The sequence below is a fragment of the Oncorhynchus tshawytscha genome, linkage group LG14, assembly GCF_018296145.1.
Source record: "Oncorhynchus tshawytscha isolate Ot180627B linkage group LG14, Otsh_v2.0, whole genome shotgun sequence".
NCBI classification, from domain to species: Eukaryota; Metazoa; Chordata; class Actinopteri; order Salmoniformes; family Salmonidae; genus Oncorhynchus; species Oncorhynchus tshawytscha.
Genome location: NC_056442.1, coordinates 45,869,167 through 45,885,254, shown reverse-complemented (window position 1 = coordinate 45,885,254; position 16,088 = coordinate 45,869,167). Strand labels below are relative to the sequence as shown.

General features: G+C 45.9%; 1 protein-coding gene across 3 annotated transcripts in view; it reads right to left on the bottom strand.

The window, feature by feature from the left end:
- fat3a (FAT atypical cadherin 3a) overlaps positions 1-16,088 on the bottom strand; it is a 372,460-nt gene that overhangs the window by 66,450 nt on the left and 289,922 nt on the right. For all 3 annotated transcript variants that reach the window (XM_042297587.1, XM_042297588.1, XM_042297589.1), the window contains exons 8-11: positions 11,790-12,065; positions 9,524-9,734; positions 5,278-8,012; positions 3,728-5,099 (exon numbers count right to left, since the gene is read on the bottom strand). In XM_042297587.1, coding sequence (XP_042153521.1) covers positions 3,728-5,099; positions 5,278-8,012; positions 9,524-9,734; positions 11,790-12,065 — 4,594 coding nt within the window. The remainder of the gene's footprint in view (positions 1-3,727; positions 5,100-5,277; positions 8,013-9,523; positions 9,735-11,789; positions 12,066-16,088) is intronic.

The window sequence follows — 16,088 nt, the reverse complement described above, 5'->3', positions numbered from 1 at the left end:
GAGCCTTCTCATCACCACTTCAACAAGAACACCTTATCAGACTCCTTCTGTCCTTACCCCAGTCCTTAATGACTGATTGACTGAGAGGGAATGGAAAGGGTATGCTTATATAGGCTATACACACACAGACATGCAGGCAGGCAGGCAGGCAGGCAGGCAGGCAGGCAGACAGGCAGGCAGGCAGACAGACAGACAGACAGACAGCCATTGAGAGAAAATAGGAAAATAGGGGAAACAACATAATGACAGAGAAGAGAAGTGCTAGAAGTCCTCGCTTTTATCTAGTGACATATAATAAGTGCATTTGATTAAGAAAGTGTCCACAGAGTGTAGACCAGGGATCAGACATCTGAGTCAACCTAACTCACTGACCACTACCCCCTGACAACACACCACGCACAGCCAAAATACTTCTGTCAGTGACAGATATTATCTCTGTCTGAAACATCTCTCCCCTCCCCTCCCACGACAACAACATCCTAATTGGTTTTTCCTCTCCCTTCCCCTTCTATGACAACAACATCTTAATTGGTTTTTCCTCTCCCCTCCCCTCCTATGACAACAACATCCTAATTGGTTTTTCCTCTCCCCTCCCCTTCTATGACAACAACATCCTAATTGGTTTTTCCTCTCCACTCCCTTTCTATGACAACAACATCCTAATTGGTTTTTCCTCTCCCCTCCCCTTCTATGACAACATCCTAATTGGTTTTTCCTCACCACTTCCCTCCCATGACAACAACATCCTAATTGGCTTTTCCTCTCCCCTCCCCTCCTATGACAACATCTTAATTGGTTTTTCCTCTCCACTCCCCTTCTATGATAACAACATCCTAATTGGTTTTTCCTCACCACTCCCCTCCCATGACAACAACATCCTACTTGGTTTTTCCTCTCCCCTCCCCTTCTATGACAACAACATCCTAATTGGTTTTTCCTCTCCCCTCCCCTTCTATGACAACACATCCTAATTGTTTTTCCTCTCCCCTCCCCTTCTATGACAACAACATCCTAATTGGTTTTCCTCTCCCCTCCCCTCCCATGACAACAACATCCTGATTGGTTTTTCCTCTCCCCTCCCCTCCTATGACAACAACATCCTAATTGTTTTTCCTCTCCCCTCCCCTCCCATGACAACAACATCCTAATTGGTTTTCCTCTCCACTCCCCTTCTATGACAACAACATCCTAATTTGTTTTTCCTCTCCCCTCCCCTTCTATGACAACAACATCCTAATTGGTTTTTCCTCTCCACTCCCCTTCTATGACAACAACATCCTAATTTGTTTTTCCTCTCCCCTCCCCTTCTATGACAACAACATCCTAATTGGTTTTTCCTCACCACTCCCCTCCCATGACAACAACATCCTAATTGGTTTTTCCTCTCCCCTCCCCTTCTATGACAACAACATCCTAATTGGTTTTTCCTCACCACTCCCCTCCCATGACAACAACATCCTAATTGGTTTTTCCTCTCCCATGACAACATTATCCTAATTGGTATTTCCTCTCCCCTCCCCTTCTATGACAACAACATCCTAATTGGTTTTTCCTCACCCCTCCCCTCAATATGGTCTGACGATAGCTCTAAACACCTGACTTCCCATTTCATCTCAACGGACTGGGATCTCAACGGACTCAACGGACTGGGTGGGGACAACGGACTGAGCGGGGACAACGGACCGGGCGGGGACAACGGACCGGGCGGGGACAACGGACCGGGCGGGGACAACGGACCGGGCGGGGACAACGGACGCAAACGGAGCAGACATAAAACGATTTCCATCATTGTAAATGATTCAGACACACTTCCTGTAAGCCTGACCAACCACATTGCGCCAAAATTACATCACAAACACTCAATCATTACATTTCCTTTTCCCAGTTTGTGTACATTTGATTAAACTTCCATGATACCTTATCAAGTATGGTGTGGGGCAACTAAGACGCAGAAGTCTAGGTGAGGCTTTGAGAGCGTCTGGGAGTCAACGGATGTGTCATATCGCATCCCCTGTCTTCCGTCAAAGTGTTAAAATCCTCCCAAGACAACACCCAGCTAAATGAAATGTTGTTTTTCACCATGTGGTGTTGGTCCATGTTCAATCCAGGTATTTTCTTTGTGCTAGTATAAAAACACATTACCTATACCCCTGGTTTTCTAACTATTTCCTGCTGTGTCAAAGATCCATTCAATGTGTCTCTTTGTAAAAGTGTGTAAAATCCGTTCAGTGTCTCTGCTGCGTAAGGTCACATCTAGCTGTCGTTCATTCTCTTCTTCTCCCAGCAGTGTGTAATGCCAATTCATTCTCTCTCTCTCTCTCTCTCTCTCTGTTTTGGTCCAAGCTCTTTGTCATTGATCCTCTCTTCTTTCTCTATGCAGTGTTTAACATAAGTTAATTCTCCTTCTCAATCTCTCTCCCTCTCTCTTTCTGTTGTAGGTAAGGTCACATCTCTCCCGCCCTCCCTCCTGGCAATGCTAATTACAATTCCATTCAGAAGAGGGTTTCCTGCTTTTCAAAGTCCTTCATTAGCTTCCTATTCCCAGTCGGCATGGCGATCCACCGCTCTGTCTCATTGGGCGTTCCTACTTCATTGTTATTTCCCCACTTGTCAATTAGCAGAGAACAAATCAGGCAACTCTAACCCTCTTTTCAACAAGACATTCATAAAAGACAGATTTAGTCATCTTTTGTCCTTCTCTCTCACCTTTTATATATTTGATTCATTATGCATCAAAACAGACTTTACCACTCTTTCAACTGCCAGGTACTTAACCAAACCAAAAACTCAGCTCCCTAAAAGGTAAAAACATTTATGAAAATCACCTCCCTTTGATGTCCCTGGGTCATCCACAATCTAATTAACTCTCTCCAGTCTCCACTTTAAAATAAACACCCATCCATTAAAGCTATGGAAAGAAATCAAAACAGGACATATCGCCATAGCAACAACTTTCATCAAATGCACCGCAGGTACTCTTAAACTGTTTACTATAACTCTATTTACTACCTCCGCGGCGTTCGCCGATGTCAGGGGGGTTGTGCAGGCACGTCATATTTTGTGATGAAAAAATTGCTTATCTGGGAAAGAGCTAGTCTCAGCAGTATTTAAATCATTATTACTGTGACAACGTTTGTTTATTAATCAAACCTCCACTGCTAGTATGCGCAAACATACCTAAGATATGAATAAAAAATGTATGAATTATGAATCAAGCCTCATACTTAATTTATTGTTATTGGTTTCCCTCTTGTATATTCACAAGCGTTGTTGTGATGGTTTGGAGATGAGCCAGGCAGCATACAAATGAAGAGTTTATCTAAAGTAAACAAGGAAACAGACAGACAGACAGACAGACAGACAGACAGACAGACAGACAGACAGACAGACAGACAGACAGACAGACAGACAGACAGACAGTTACACCGACAGAGAGACCGACAGAGACAGGCAGACAGGCAGACAGGCAGGCAGTAAGGCAGACAGGCAGACAGGCAGGCAGGCAGACAGACAGATAGATAGAGAGGCAGGCAGTGAAGTGAGACAGAGAGACAGAGTCAGACAGAGATAGACAATATGAGGGTAGAGAAGCAGACAGACAGTCAGTGAGTGAGACAGGGGGACAGAAGACAAGTTGAAAGACAGACAGTGAGACATATGAAGATGCATAAAGAGGATAGACAGCTAAACACATTAATAACACACACACTCCCATTCTCTGACTCACCTGTGATGTGATAGCTGACTTGGCGGTTCACTGTAGAGCTGTCGTCGTCTCTAGTGTTGAGCACCGCCACCACCTCACCAGGGGGGTCGCTCTCGCGCACTGAGCCCAGGTACCTCTCATCCAGGAATCTGGGCGGGTTGTCGTTGATGTCCGACACGGCCACGGTCACCGTGGAGGTGGAGGAGAGGGCCAGGGTCTCCCCCAGGTCTGAGGCCACCACCAGGAAGGCGTAGGACGGGTACATCTCATGGTCCAACTCCTTGAGAGTAGAGATCCAGCCAGTGTTGCTGTCAATGGTGAAGGTCTGTGTGGATTGGTCCGGCTCCCCTTCGGATTGCGCCAACGTGCCTAGGCTGTATGTAACCTGTCCGTTAGCTCCAGAGTCTGGGTCCAGAGCCTGAACCTGGATGATTATGGTGCCGATAGGCATCCCTTCCATCACTGTCGCCTCGTAAGAGTTGGATTCAAATGCTGGCTTGTTGTCGTTCAGATCCAGGACTTTGACTTCTACGTCGACGCTGGTCACAGAGTCCAGCTTGGCCTGCTGCACGGTGGCGGTGACCTTGAAGTGGAAGGAGGTGATGACCTCGTGGTCCAAGGGCTTGTCCAGCTTGATGACCCCAGTGTCCCTGTCCACCACCAGGACTCCATCCTGGTTGTTCTCCCCGGTCTCTCCGTTGACCAGAGCAAAGGTGACTGGCAGCGAGGCGTAGCCTGGTGGGGTGATGAGGCGGACGGACCCTAGGGCAGCTCCTATAGGAGTGTCCTCTGGGACGGTAAATGAGAACTGGGGTTGGGTGAAGGAGGGGATGAGGGCGTCAGATGCCAAGACATGGATGTAGACTGATACTAAAGAGTGCTTGACAGGGATACCACCATCTACTGCTTTAACAAAGAAAGACAGGACTGAGTTGCGCAGGTGGCTGAAACTCCCCTTGGTGACCATCCAGCCGTTGTCAGGGTCGATCTCTAACATATCCGCCACGGGCACGTGTGCCTCGCTGTAGAGCGAGTATGTCACCTTAGAGTTGGCACCGTCATCAGGATCATACGCCTGGATCTGGGTCACCAAGAAGCCCTTGCCTACGTCAGATTTGACGGAAGCACGGTATTCTGTAGCTCTGAAGCGAGGGACATTGTCGTTGTCATCCACCAGGGAGACCCGGACGGTGCAGTAGGAGGCCCTTCCACCCCCATCCTGGACCGCCACCGTAAGGACAATGTCCTTGTTGGCAGGGTCCTCTCTGTCCAGCTTCTCCAGGGTGGTGATCTGACCATTGGCGTCCACACTAAACTGGTCCTTCCCCACGTCGTTGACGAATGAGTAGGTAATCTGGCCAAACACTCCTGGGTCAGCATCGGTTGCCCTAACCTGGTAATAATAGTTAAGTTACTTTCTTTTAGATGGGCTATTGTACATAGTAAACATGTCAAACAAAACATATTACAAATACTATTACAAATATAGTATCATGTGCATCAAAGATTCATTAAATAAAATACACAATTCATTACCACAAGCTGGATACTTTAAAATGAATGGCTCTTACCTGGATCACCTTGGTTCCTACCGCTGCATTCTCCCGTACCTCTGCATCGTAGGCATTCAGTCCAAACACAGGGCTGTAGAGGTTGGCCCCCAGGACCCTGACGTGCACCTGGGCTGTGCTGGTGAACACCCCATCAGAAACGGATACATTCAGACTGTAGGCTGGCTCCATTCTCTGCTTCCTGTGACCAGACAGCGTGATGATACCTGTCTTACCATCCATCACAAAGTTCATCCTCTCGTTTCCTGACAGGATGCTGTACTCCAGTTTGTCATAGTCGGAGCTGTCAGCATCCGAAGCCTGGACGCAGGTTACAAAATAGCCCCTCGTGGCCAGTTCGCTGACATAGGCCTCGTAGAGAAGCTGGTTGAACACCGGAGGGTTGTCGTTCATGTCATTCACCACCACCGTGACCGACACTTCACTGCTCAGCGGTGGGAAGCCGTTATCGGTTGCCCTGACGATGAAGTCGTAGCGCTGGACCAGCTCGTGGTCTAGCATGCGGGCGGTCAAGATGAGGCCACTGCTGCTGTCGATGTGGAAGTGGTCGGTGCTGTTGTAGGCATCTGAGGGGTAGAATATCTGATAGCGTACAATGTTGTTCTTCTCAGAGTCTTTGTCGGTAGCCACCACTTGCAGAGCCGGAGTGCCAATCATGGCAGTCTCAGACAGAACTGCCTTATAGGACATTTTCTCAAACACCGGAGGGTTATCATTGAAATCATTAACTGTGACATCTACGTCCACCTCAGCACGGGCGCCGGTCAGGTAGTCTGTGGCTCTGATGGTCAGACGGAAGGATGGGGCGATCTCATAGTCCAGGGAGTTGATTACTCTGATGACTCCGGTGTCAAAGCCGATGTCGAACTGCAGAGAGGGGTCTCCCTCCACGATGGTGTAGATTATGTTCTGGCCCTCAGGGCTGGTGGCGTTGATTCCTAATATGGGAGTGTGTACCGCTACGTCCTCGTTCACAGACACTGTGTAGAAGGACTTGCCGAAGACGGGCATGGCCTTGTTCACCACGGTGATGGGGAACTCTAAGGTGGAGGAAAGAGGAGGGTAACCTCCGTCCTTGGTGTAAACTACCATCTGGTACTCCTGGTTGGACAGGTCAGACTCAAAAGACTTCTTCAGACGAAGGCCGCCCGTCAGCCTGTCGATCTCAAAGTGTCCGTGGTCGTCTTTCAGGTAGTAGGACACCTCTCCGTTGATGCCTTTGTCACGGTCCACGGCGGTGACCCGGAATATGGCCGAACCGGGTTCGGCCTCCACTTGGACAGCAGCGTAATACGGTAGTCCCACGAACACAGGAGCGTTGTCGTTAATGTCCTCTACCTGCACCCTGACCATTACCCTGGCAACACGCAGACGGTCGTGCTCCCTCCCTGCCTCCACCACCAGCTCATAGAACTCCTGCTCCTCACGGTCGAAGGGAATGCCAGTGGTCTGGATTACGCCAGAGGTGGATCGGATCCGGAAGCGTGTTCCAGGATTCAGTAGGGTGTACTTGAGGGGCTCGTTGAGGCGATTCCCCACTGCGTTGACCACTGCAACTTTGGTGATGTTGGTATTGTTCTCTTGGATGGACGAGGAGTAGAGGCTGTGGGCAAAGAAGAGGCCAGAGTCCAGCGTCTCACGGACCAGAACAGTGACTAGAGCAGTGCTGGAGAACTTACCGTCAGACACTTTGACGTTGAAGCGGAAGCGTTCCTTGGAGAAGTTGTTGTTTTTTACGGTGATGATACCGCTGGAGGGCTGGATGGTAAAGTGCTCCAGGTTGCCATCTGTCACTGAGTAGGTGAGCTCTGTGGGGACGTTTTGGTCTGGGTCCATAGCTGAGACCTGTAATGCCTCCACTCCTACATAGGTGGGCAGCAGCAGGACAGTTTCGTAGGTGTCTTTGGTGAAGCGAGGTGGAGAGTCATTTGTGTCGATCACCTGGATGGTGACCTCGGTGGGGCTATCCGCTGTCAGCTGAGGCCTCCCACTGTCTCTCACATGAACATGAAAGTTAAAACTAGCAAACGTCTCGTGGTCCAGGTTGGCGATAGTCCTGATGGAGCCGGTGCCAGAATCCACTGTAAAGAACATCTTGGCTGTGTCCTCAACGATCTGATAGACCAGGAGAGCGTTCTGGTTGCGGTCAGCATCAGTGGCCTTGATGACCAGAGGAGTTTTGTCTGGGTTCAGGACCACACTGTTGATGGGCGCAGCCTCGCTGATACTACCCTGGTAGCACAGCAGCTGGAACACAGGTGGGTTGTCGTTTTCATCGACCACCCGTATGAGCATGGTGGCGTTGGAGGCCATGCCAGCCATATTGGTGGCCTGGACGATCAGGTTGTAAGATGCTGTGGTCTCATAGTCCAAGGGTTTCTGAGTTGTGATCACGCCACTGTACTGGTTGATCCTGAAGGTGCGTTCGCTGTTGCCATGTCGGATGTCGTAGGTCAGCGTGGATTGGCTCATGGCGCTTACTGTGGTGACTGAGGTTCCCACGGCAACGTTCTCTGTGACCTCGGCCTGGTACTCGGTCTGGGGGAACTTGGGTCCGGCGTTGTCGGAGAGTGTGACGGCGATGCGAACCACAGAGGTGGCAAAGAGTGGCGGGGAGCCGTTATCGGTGACTCTGACGGTAATGACGTAGTAGCCGATGGTGGAGAGGTCGAGTTCGCGGGCCACAGAGATGATCCCCAGAACCGGCTCAATCCGGAACGTGTTCCCTGTGTTGCCTAAAGGAAAACAGACATAAGAATGAATGATAAATACTAGTGCATCGAAATCTATATCAACTGCTTGTATATTGTCATCTATTATCGATATAAAGTCTATATCAGTGGTCTCCAACAGGTGGATCGGGAGCTACAAGTAGCTTGAAGCCCACCTCCGAGTAGCTTTCTGAACAATTCTGAAAGTACATGCAATTATCACGTTTTCCCACAGCAAAATGTCATAAACGAATCTCACAAGTATCAGACACCGCAAGCTCCCAGCTACTATCTAATCAACGCAATATTAACATTATCCTACCCCTGGTTAGCCACTATTGGCTTAAAAAAGCAATTCTAATACAATATCTGCCAATTAATTTCTAGCAATATTGCCCTTGTCTATCTGTGTGGTGCGCTGGTTTGTCTATCACTCTGTGTGGAGCCAGTTGATGTAATAACCATCTTGTAGGTTGACAGAAATACTTTCCCCAAAACATTCTCAATTAAATGTTAACTGCAAAGTAGGCTTACCTGGCAGAAGTATATCATGAGTAAGTATATCATTTGTATCTATTATTTGTTATTTGCACATTTTTCTAATGAAAAGAGTAGCAGCAGTACAGAACCATCGCTAGACCGTCATATTAGATGGCACATTCCTCAAATTAGACGGTAATTAAAGGGCCATATGCGTAACTAACATTACACTCCAACATAAATGTGTTAGTTTATTTCCAGACCCCCCCAAAAAAGGGTCTTCTGATGTGATTTAAGAATGACATGGACTCAGAACATCCAATTGTATTGTTTCTCTGTGAACAATTGTACATTTGAGAGTAAAACGTCCATAAATCTAAAATCAGGTTAAATAAAAGTGAGAAAACATAATTTTGCGAAAAATCTAACAGAATTTTGGGAAGAAATGTGAGATTTTATAGGACCCCCTTAGAGTGGTTAATAAACAATTATTTGAACAGGTATATTGACAGAAAACAGAGTGCACTACTTTATCTTGAACACTAAGGACCTGGGAAGAGTTACAAGGTAGAGGAGCAGAGAAGAATGGGCATATTTAAAAGCTGGAAGAAAAGAAATTGTGGCTCCCACCATGTTTCATTTTTAAAAGTAGCTCTCATGCTAGAAAAGGTTAGAGAACCCCGGTCTATATCTTTGCATAGTTAGACACACATTATTCTTTTGATAGTTCTAAAACTCTTATTATAAACTGGGTGGTTTGAGCAAAGAAAGCTGATTGGCTGAAAGCTGTGGTAAACGGTATCAGATGGTATACCATAGGTATGACGAAACATTTATTTTTACTGCTCTAATTACATTGGTAACCAGTTTATAATAGCAGTAAGGCTCCTCAGAGGTTTGTGATATATGGCCAATATACCACAGCTAAGGGCTGTGTCCAGGCACGCAGCATTGTGTCATGCTAAGAACAGCCCTTAGCTGTGGTATATTTGCCATATACCACACCTCCTGGGGCCATATTGTTTATTTACAAAGCCATTTGTATAGTTGCTCACCTGATTCCATGGTATAGAGGAGTTCTGCGTTCTCTCCTTTGTCCTTGTCCAGGGCAGTCACCTGGAGCACAGCAGAGCCCACTGCTGCAGACTCATAGACCGAACCCTCGTACAGAGCACTGGTGAACACTGGGACATGGTCATTAACGTCCTCCACATCCACCAACACTCGGGCCAGGTTCCTCCTGTACGGAAACTCTTGGTCTTTTACCTGAGGGCGAAAAATGATTCTAATCATTAGTCTACTAACGCAGGTGTATAGTATTATCAGACACTATTACATTTCTCATTATTTAACCAGCATGAGGCAAAATGAGCACTTGCCTATTACAAAATAACTTTATGTGTTACGGCAATGAATAAACATACAAACAGAATCAAACAGGACAACATTACTGGAGTTTCCCTTTAAAACATGTACTGAAGCTTTAAGTTGCCATGAAATCTAAAGGGAGTGTCACTGCAAACCGTTCTGGGTCTTTTGGGACGGACTAATCCCGTCATTGGGAGATCAGATGAGAATTTGAGTGCTAATCAGATGGATTTATGCGAGACTCTCCACAACAAGAGAACGGGATCAGAGGCAAAGCCTGTCTCACACGAGGCGCCACACAGGGGGAGTATTAATAGAACCAGCATTAGCATCAGAATTAGCGCTAGCTCTGCTGGCAGTATTATGAAACGCTGGCTAGTTCAACACACTTAACACAACCCAATGGGCCTATGAGTGGTATAATAGTCCTAGACTGAATGGTATTATGATACTGAGGAAGTGTTAGGCGGAAGATCACTGGGTCCATTGGAGACAATAGAGTTGTTCTGTCTCTGTTCTGTCTGTGTCTATGTACGCCTGAGGCTCAGGATAATAGGTGTGTCATTGTGGCTCAGTCGTTCTATTAATCAAAGCAGCTATGCACAATAGACAAAACTGTTATATGTGCTCTGGTTGGGGAAAGTTATCTTGGACTCTGTCGTGGTTATGTGTAGTCAATGTATATTTATATTGTTAGACCTCTTATCTCTTTGGTGCAGGAAGATGTTATAATTAGGAGATACTGATCATATTGCAGCCTATACATTGTACCCTATACCAATGCCCTTACATACCTGGTTCCAGCACAGCAGGCACTGTCATGGGCACACCGAATGCCAGATATTAAAGATACTATCTCCCTGTGGATTTCACCAAATTAAATCAGTGAGCCCGCCTAAACTTAAATACAGTATTTTCCCCAATAAAAAATGTCAGGCAGACGTTCTTATCTGGCTTCAAAATTACACCGTATAATCTATAATTATAATGATTTGAAAAGACATTAAAACGGTACGACTACAGTGGTAGAATGAGCAGTCGTTTCCTATTTATGTTACCCACTGAACCAGATGAAATGAAGTAAAACAGAGTGAATGAGGATGATTGATTTCAGAACTCCACACACACACACACACACAAACACAGTCAGACAAACACAGTCAGACTCCACATACACACACACACACACACAAACACAGTCAGAATCCACATACACACACACACAGTCAGACTCCACATACACACACACACAGTCAGACTCCACATACACACACACACAGTCAGACTCCACACACACACAGTCATGGTTTCTAAAACCGTCTCATTCCCCTGACGAGGGTGAGATGTTGGTTCACTGCTCTCAGTAATTTGTGTAATTGCTTAACGATGAGCTCAGGTAAAATGAGAACACAGACAGGAGTAGTCAGCCTCTAGCAGGAGAGCTGAGTTACATTAGAATATTAAGCTGCCGCAATAAAGATAATGCTCTTGAACCACTACATCTCTACTGTCTTTTCTCCTCTCCCTCTCCTCTCCTCTCCTCTCCTCTCCTCTCCTCTCTCCTCTCCTCTCCTCTCCTCTCCTCTCCTCTCCTCTCCTCTCCTCTCCCTCTCCCTCTCCCTCCTCTCCTCCTCTCCTCTCCCTCTCCTCTCCTCTCCTCCCTCCCCTCCCCTCCCCCTCCTCCTCCTCTCCTCTCCTCTCCTCTCCTCCTCCTCTCTCCTCTCCTCTCCTCTCCCCCCCTCCCCCCTCCCCTCCCCTCCCTCCTCTCCTCCTCTCCCCTCCCTCTCCTCTCCTCCTCTGACAGCTTCAACACATCCATGACCAACGGAGGGATTTTTCATGTAGAATCTTAAGGGAATGTGACCAAATAATGCAAATGGAATCCTCCCTTACAATGTGATTCAAGATAACCAAACCATTTTTGATACAACATTAACGGTATCAGTCTCTTACCATGACAGTGAGGATGTGTTGTGCTCTAGCCTCGTGGTCCAGTCTCTCTGTAGTATACACCGTGCCCGTGTTGGGGTCAATACGGAACAGACGCAGGCTGGAGGGGTCGATGGCGCTGTGGAGGGAGTAGGTGAGACGGTGGCGCTCGTCACGGTCCGATGCTAACACCTGGACCACCTCCGTCTCCGGGGGCGTGTCCTCAGAGATGGTGATGTCATAGGTGGGCTGAGAGAAGACAGGAGCGTTGTCGTTGTTGTCCAACACTGTGATGTGGACCTAGAGAGGAGAAGGAGAGAGGGTTGTTGTGGGTAGGGTTAGGCCAATATGTCATAGTACTACAACACACACATGTTTTTGTGAAGGGTAGGCCATAACATATACAGTCGGTCAGATACAGCACAGTTCCATGTCATACAGCACATATTTGCGAGTCTGTCACAACTGTTATGTGAATAAGAGGTTTTTGCAGTTCATGTATTTATATACACCATGTACCGTATATGCCAATCGAGACATATGTTTGCTGACGTGCTTGTTGTGTGTCATGTACTGTGTTGACGGTTGATGACTCATGGAAACCTTGTGAGTCACAAACGGCAGATTCCCATCGCAGATGACAAAGGCGGTTGAGTTGCGTAAGAAGGGCGTATTGGGAGGCCAACGGCAGGGAAGGCTAAATATAAGACAGAAGCAGCAGAGGTCTTCCTGCCGGTGACCAGCGGAGATTTCCCCCATTGGGCATCAGGCTGAGGCTCCATCTGTGATGTTGAAGAAGGGAACTCTGCACAGCCTCTCATGACTGGCTCCACTGTCAGCACGTCTTACAGGTGTGTATGTGAGCCGTGTGTGTTTTAGGGTTCGTACAGACAGTGGCAAGTCAAATTCAAGGACTTTTTCAATAATTAATATTGATTTTCAAGGACCATCAATTTGTAATAGTTCCTATTATGCAATTGTTTCTAGTCGCCAACAGATGGCAGTATATAGCCACAACCTCATGAAAAAAATTAATTAACTTACTATTTTTTAAAATTTTTTATTTCACCTTCATTTAACCAGGTAGGCTAGTTGAGAACAAGTTCTCATTTACAACTGCGACCTGGCCAAGCTAAAGCAAAGCAGTGCGACACAAACAACAACACAGAGTTAGACATGGAATAAACAAGCATACAGTCAATAATACAGTAGAGAAAAGGTCCATACAGTGGGGAGAACAAGTATTTGATACACTGCCGATTTTGCAGGTTTCTCCAACATACAAAGCATGTAGAGGTCTGTACTTTTTATCATAGGTACACTTCAACTGTGAGAGACGGAATCTAAAACAAAAATCCAGAAAATCACATTGTATGAAATTTAAGTAATTAATTTGCAGCAGAAATTCAGAGAAATTCAGAGAAATATACCTGCTGGAGCACGTGGTACGGATGGGTGCTGCTATGGTGACCAGTGAGCTGAGATAAGGTGGGAATTTACCTAGCAAAGACTTACAGATGATCTGGAGCCAGTGGGTTTGGCGACAAATATGACGCGAGGGCCAGCCAACGAGAGCATACAGGTCTATACATACTACACATACTATTCATCACTACCTTACAAGTTCTACCCAAAAATACGTGCTTCACCACTTATTTACTACATACATGAGTGGTAAGTCAGGACTGATGATGTTGACTGATTTCCTTATATAAGCTCAGTAAAATCTTTGAAATTGTTGCATTTATATTTATATAAATTTATACCATAGATGACTACATTTTAGCTCCCAAAGGCTATCCCAACACATAATGACATGAAAGTGAATTCTGACAGTGTAAAAGGCCCTTAGTTGTCTCTAAAATGTAATAAGATTAAAGACTGGGGACCCTTTTTACATTTTAGGGGACCCCACATGGGTTCCAGACCCCAAGTTTGGGAACCATTGTACCACTACCCTCTCTCCCTGCTTCCTCCAATGCTTCCCCTCTCTGCGTATCAAATCAAATCCAATGTTATTAGTCACATGGGCTGAATACAACAGGTTAAGGACCAGTGAACTGCTTACTTACACGCCCCTAACCAACAATGCAGTTAAAAAAAATAAGGCTAAGGATAATAAATAAAAGTAACAAGTAATTAAAGAGCAGCAGTAAAATAACAATAGCGAGACAATATCTCCTTTGCCTCCTCCATTGCAGCCTGACTCACCACTGTCTGTCTCACTACTCTTTGTTATGAGAACTTATAGTAGCCCATCTTTTGATTATAGCTAGCTTAATTTCAGTCAGCTGCTCCTGCTGAGGTCAGGCTCTGTTCAACGTTAGCTTCTAACTTCATCCTTCTATCCAGGGGGGGTGTATTGTACACCCATAGGGATTTAGTCAGCACATCTTGCAGGGGAGTGTAGGGACTGTGATGTGTGTGTGTGTGTGTGTGTGTGTTGGAATGAATAGCAAGGGGGTTTGGACAACGTGAACAAGTACCATCACGCAGGGTGTGACATGGCTTAATGGACCGACTTAGACAGAAAGAGCTACACAGTCTGAGTAGAGAGTAGAGTAGCTGAGAGGGGATGTTTTTGGATTCCTGTGCTCTAGCTAGCTACTAGACCTCTGTACTTAATGAGGATACCCACTGGGCACACACTGGTTGAATCAGCGCTGTCATTTCAATGAGATTACGTTGAACCAACGAGGAATAGATGTTGAATTGACATCTGTGCGCAGTGGGTTGGCTCTCCCTTTCAGGGCACACAGCAGTAAAGCTCTGTTGTAGTTCCCTCCAGCTATCATTCTGAACGAACAGAGGGAGAGAGAGAACGATGAAAGGGAGAGGGGGGAAATTGAAAAATGTGATGTGAGTGAATGTGTTCATAATAATCTAAATCTACAGCATTATCACTATCAGCAAACTATCATTTTCACCAGGGAACTAGTTTCCCTGTCACATAGTCTCAGAATGCTTTACACAAACGTTGCCATGCACCGTAGGAACATGACAGACAGACGGATATGACAAAATGACAAAATACACATGAATATAAATTATATGTATGAATTTGTCCTTTTCGCACGACTAATTCCTGGGTATTGAAAAGCACTGGCCCTGAAAATGACAACGGAGAGAACAGGTAGAGTGACATATGCGTGAAACGGACTGTCATAGGGAAATTATAAGGTGTCTTGCAAGCACATTCCATATGTCAGCGCATTCCCTTCCACTCTATAAAAATGCTAATCCATTCTATTGTATGTCTGTGTGTGTGTGTGTGTGTGTGTGTGTGTGTGTGTGTGTGTGTGTGTGTGTCCTGTTCTGCCACAGTCACCTGCATTTAACACACAATGAACACACATTGTATATGACATGACATCTAAAAGAGGAAAGAGAAATACAGTTATATTTCCTATCAATTTAAATTGCGATATTTAAATTGTGATATTTAAATTGTGATATTTAAATTGTGATATTTAAATTGTGATATTTAAATTGTGTCCAAACCCCTTTAGAACATGACAGTCCTAACTTAAACAGAGATTGAAAAATAATCTTCACACGAGCTCAGTTTACACACTAATAATCTTGTTCCTTTTTGTTTGGAATGTTCAACCACAGCACAGCCTGAACAGTGCAAAGGGTCAGAACAGGACGTGACAGGACAGGGGAGGCTATTGTCCTCTGTACACATCGCGTCCTTGACCAGAGGAATTAAACGCGGGGGAAGAGAGTGCTCCGATCACTCTGATAGGACTTTGACACGCCGCACGCCATCATTCATGTGACAATGTGACGGGCGCCATCCATCAAACCATGTAAAGACGTTTTTCAAAATGGTCGATGGAAAGAAAAATAAATGTTATAGGGAATGGGGGTGTAGTGTCTGTCTATGAAGGCAAGGTCAGTGTATATGGTTTCAAATGTAACTATTAGAAGCACATACAGTACCAGTCAAAAGTTTGGACACACCTACTCATTCAAGGGTTTTCTTTATTTTACTATTTTTTACATTGTAGAATAATAGTGAAGACATCAAAACTATGAAATAACACATATGTAGTAGCCAAAAAGGTGTTAAACAAATCAAAATATATTTGAGATTCTTCAAAGTAGCCACCTGTTGCCTTGATGACAGCATTGCACACTCATGGCATTCTCTCAACCTGCTTCATGAGGAATGCTTTTCCAACAGTCTTGAAGGAGACCCCACATATGCTGAGCACTTGTTGGCTGCTTTCCCTTCATTCTGTGGTCAAACTCATCCCCAACTATCTCAAATATGTTGAGTTTGGGTGATTGTGTAGGCCAGGTCATCTGATGCAGCAC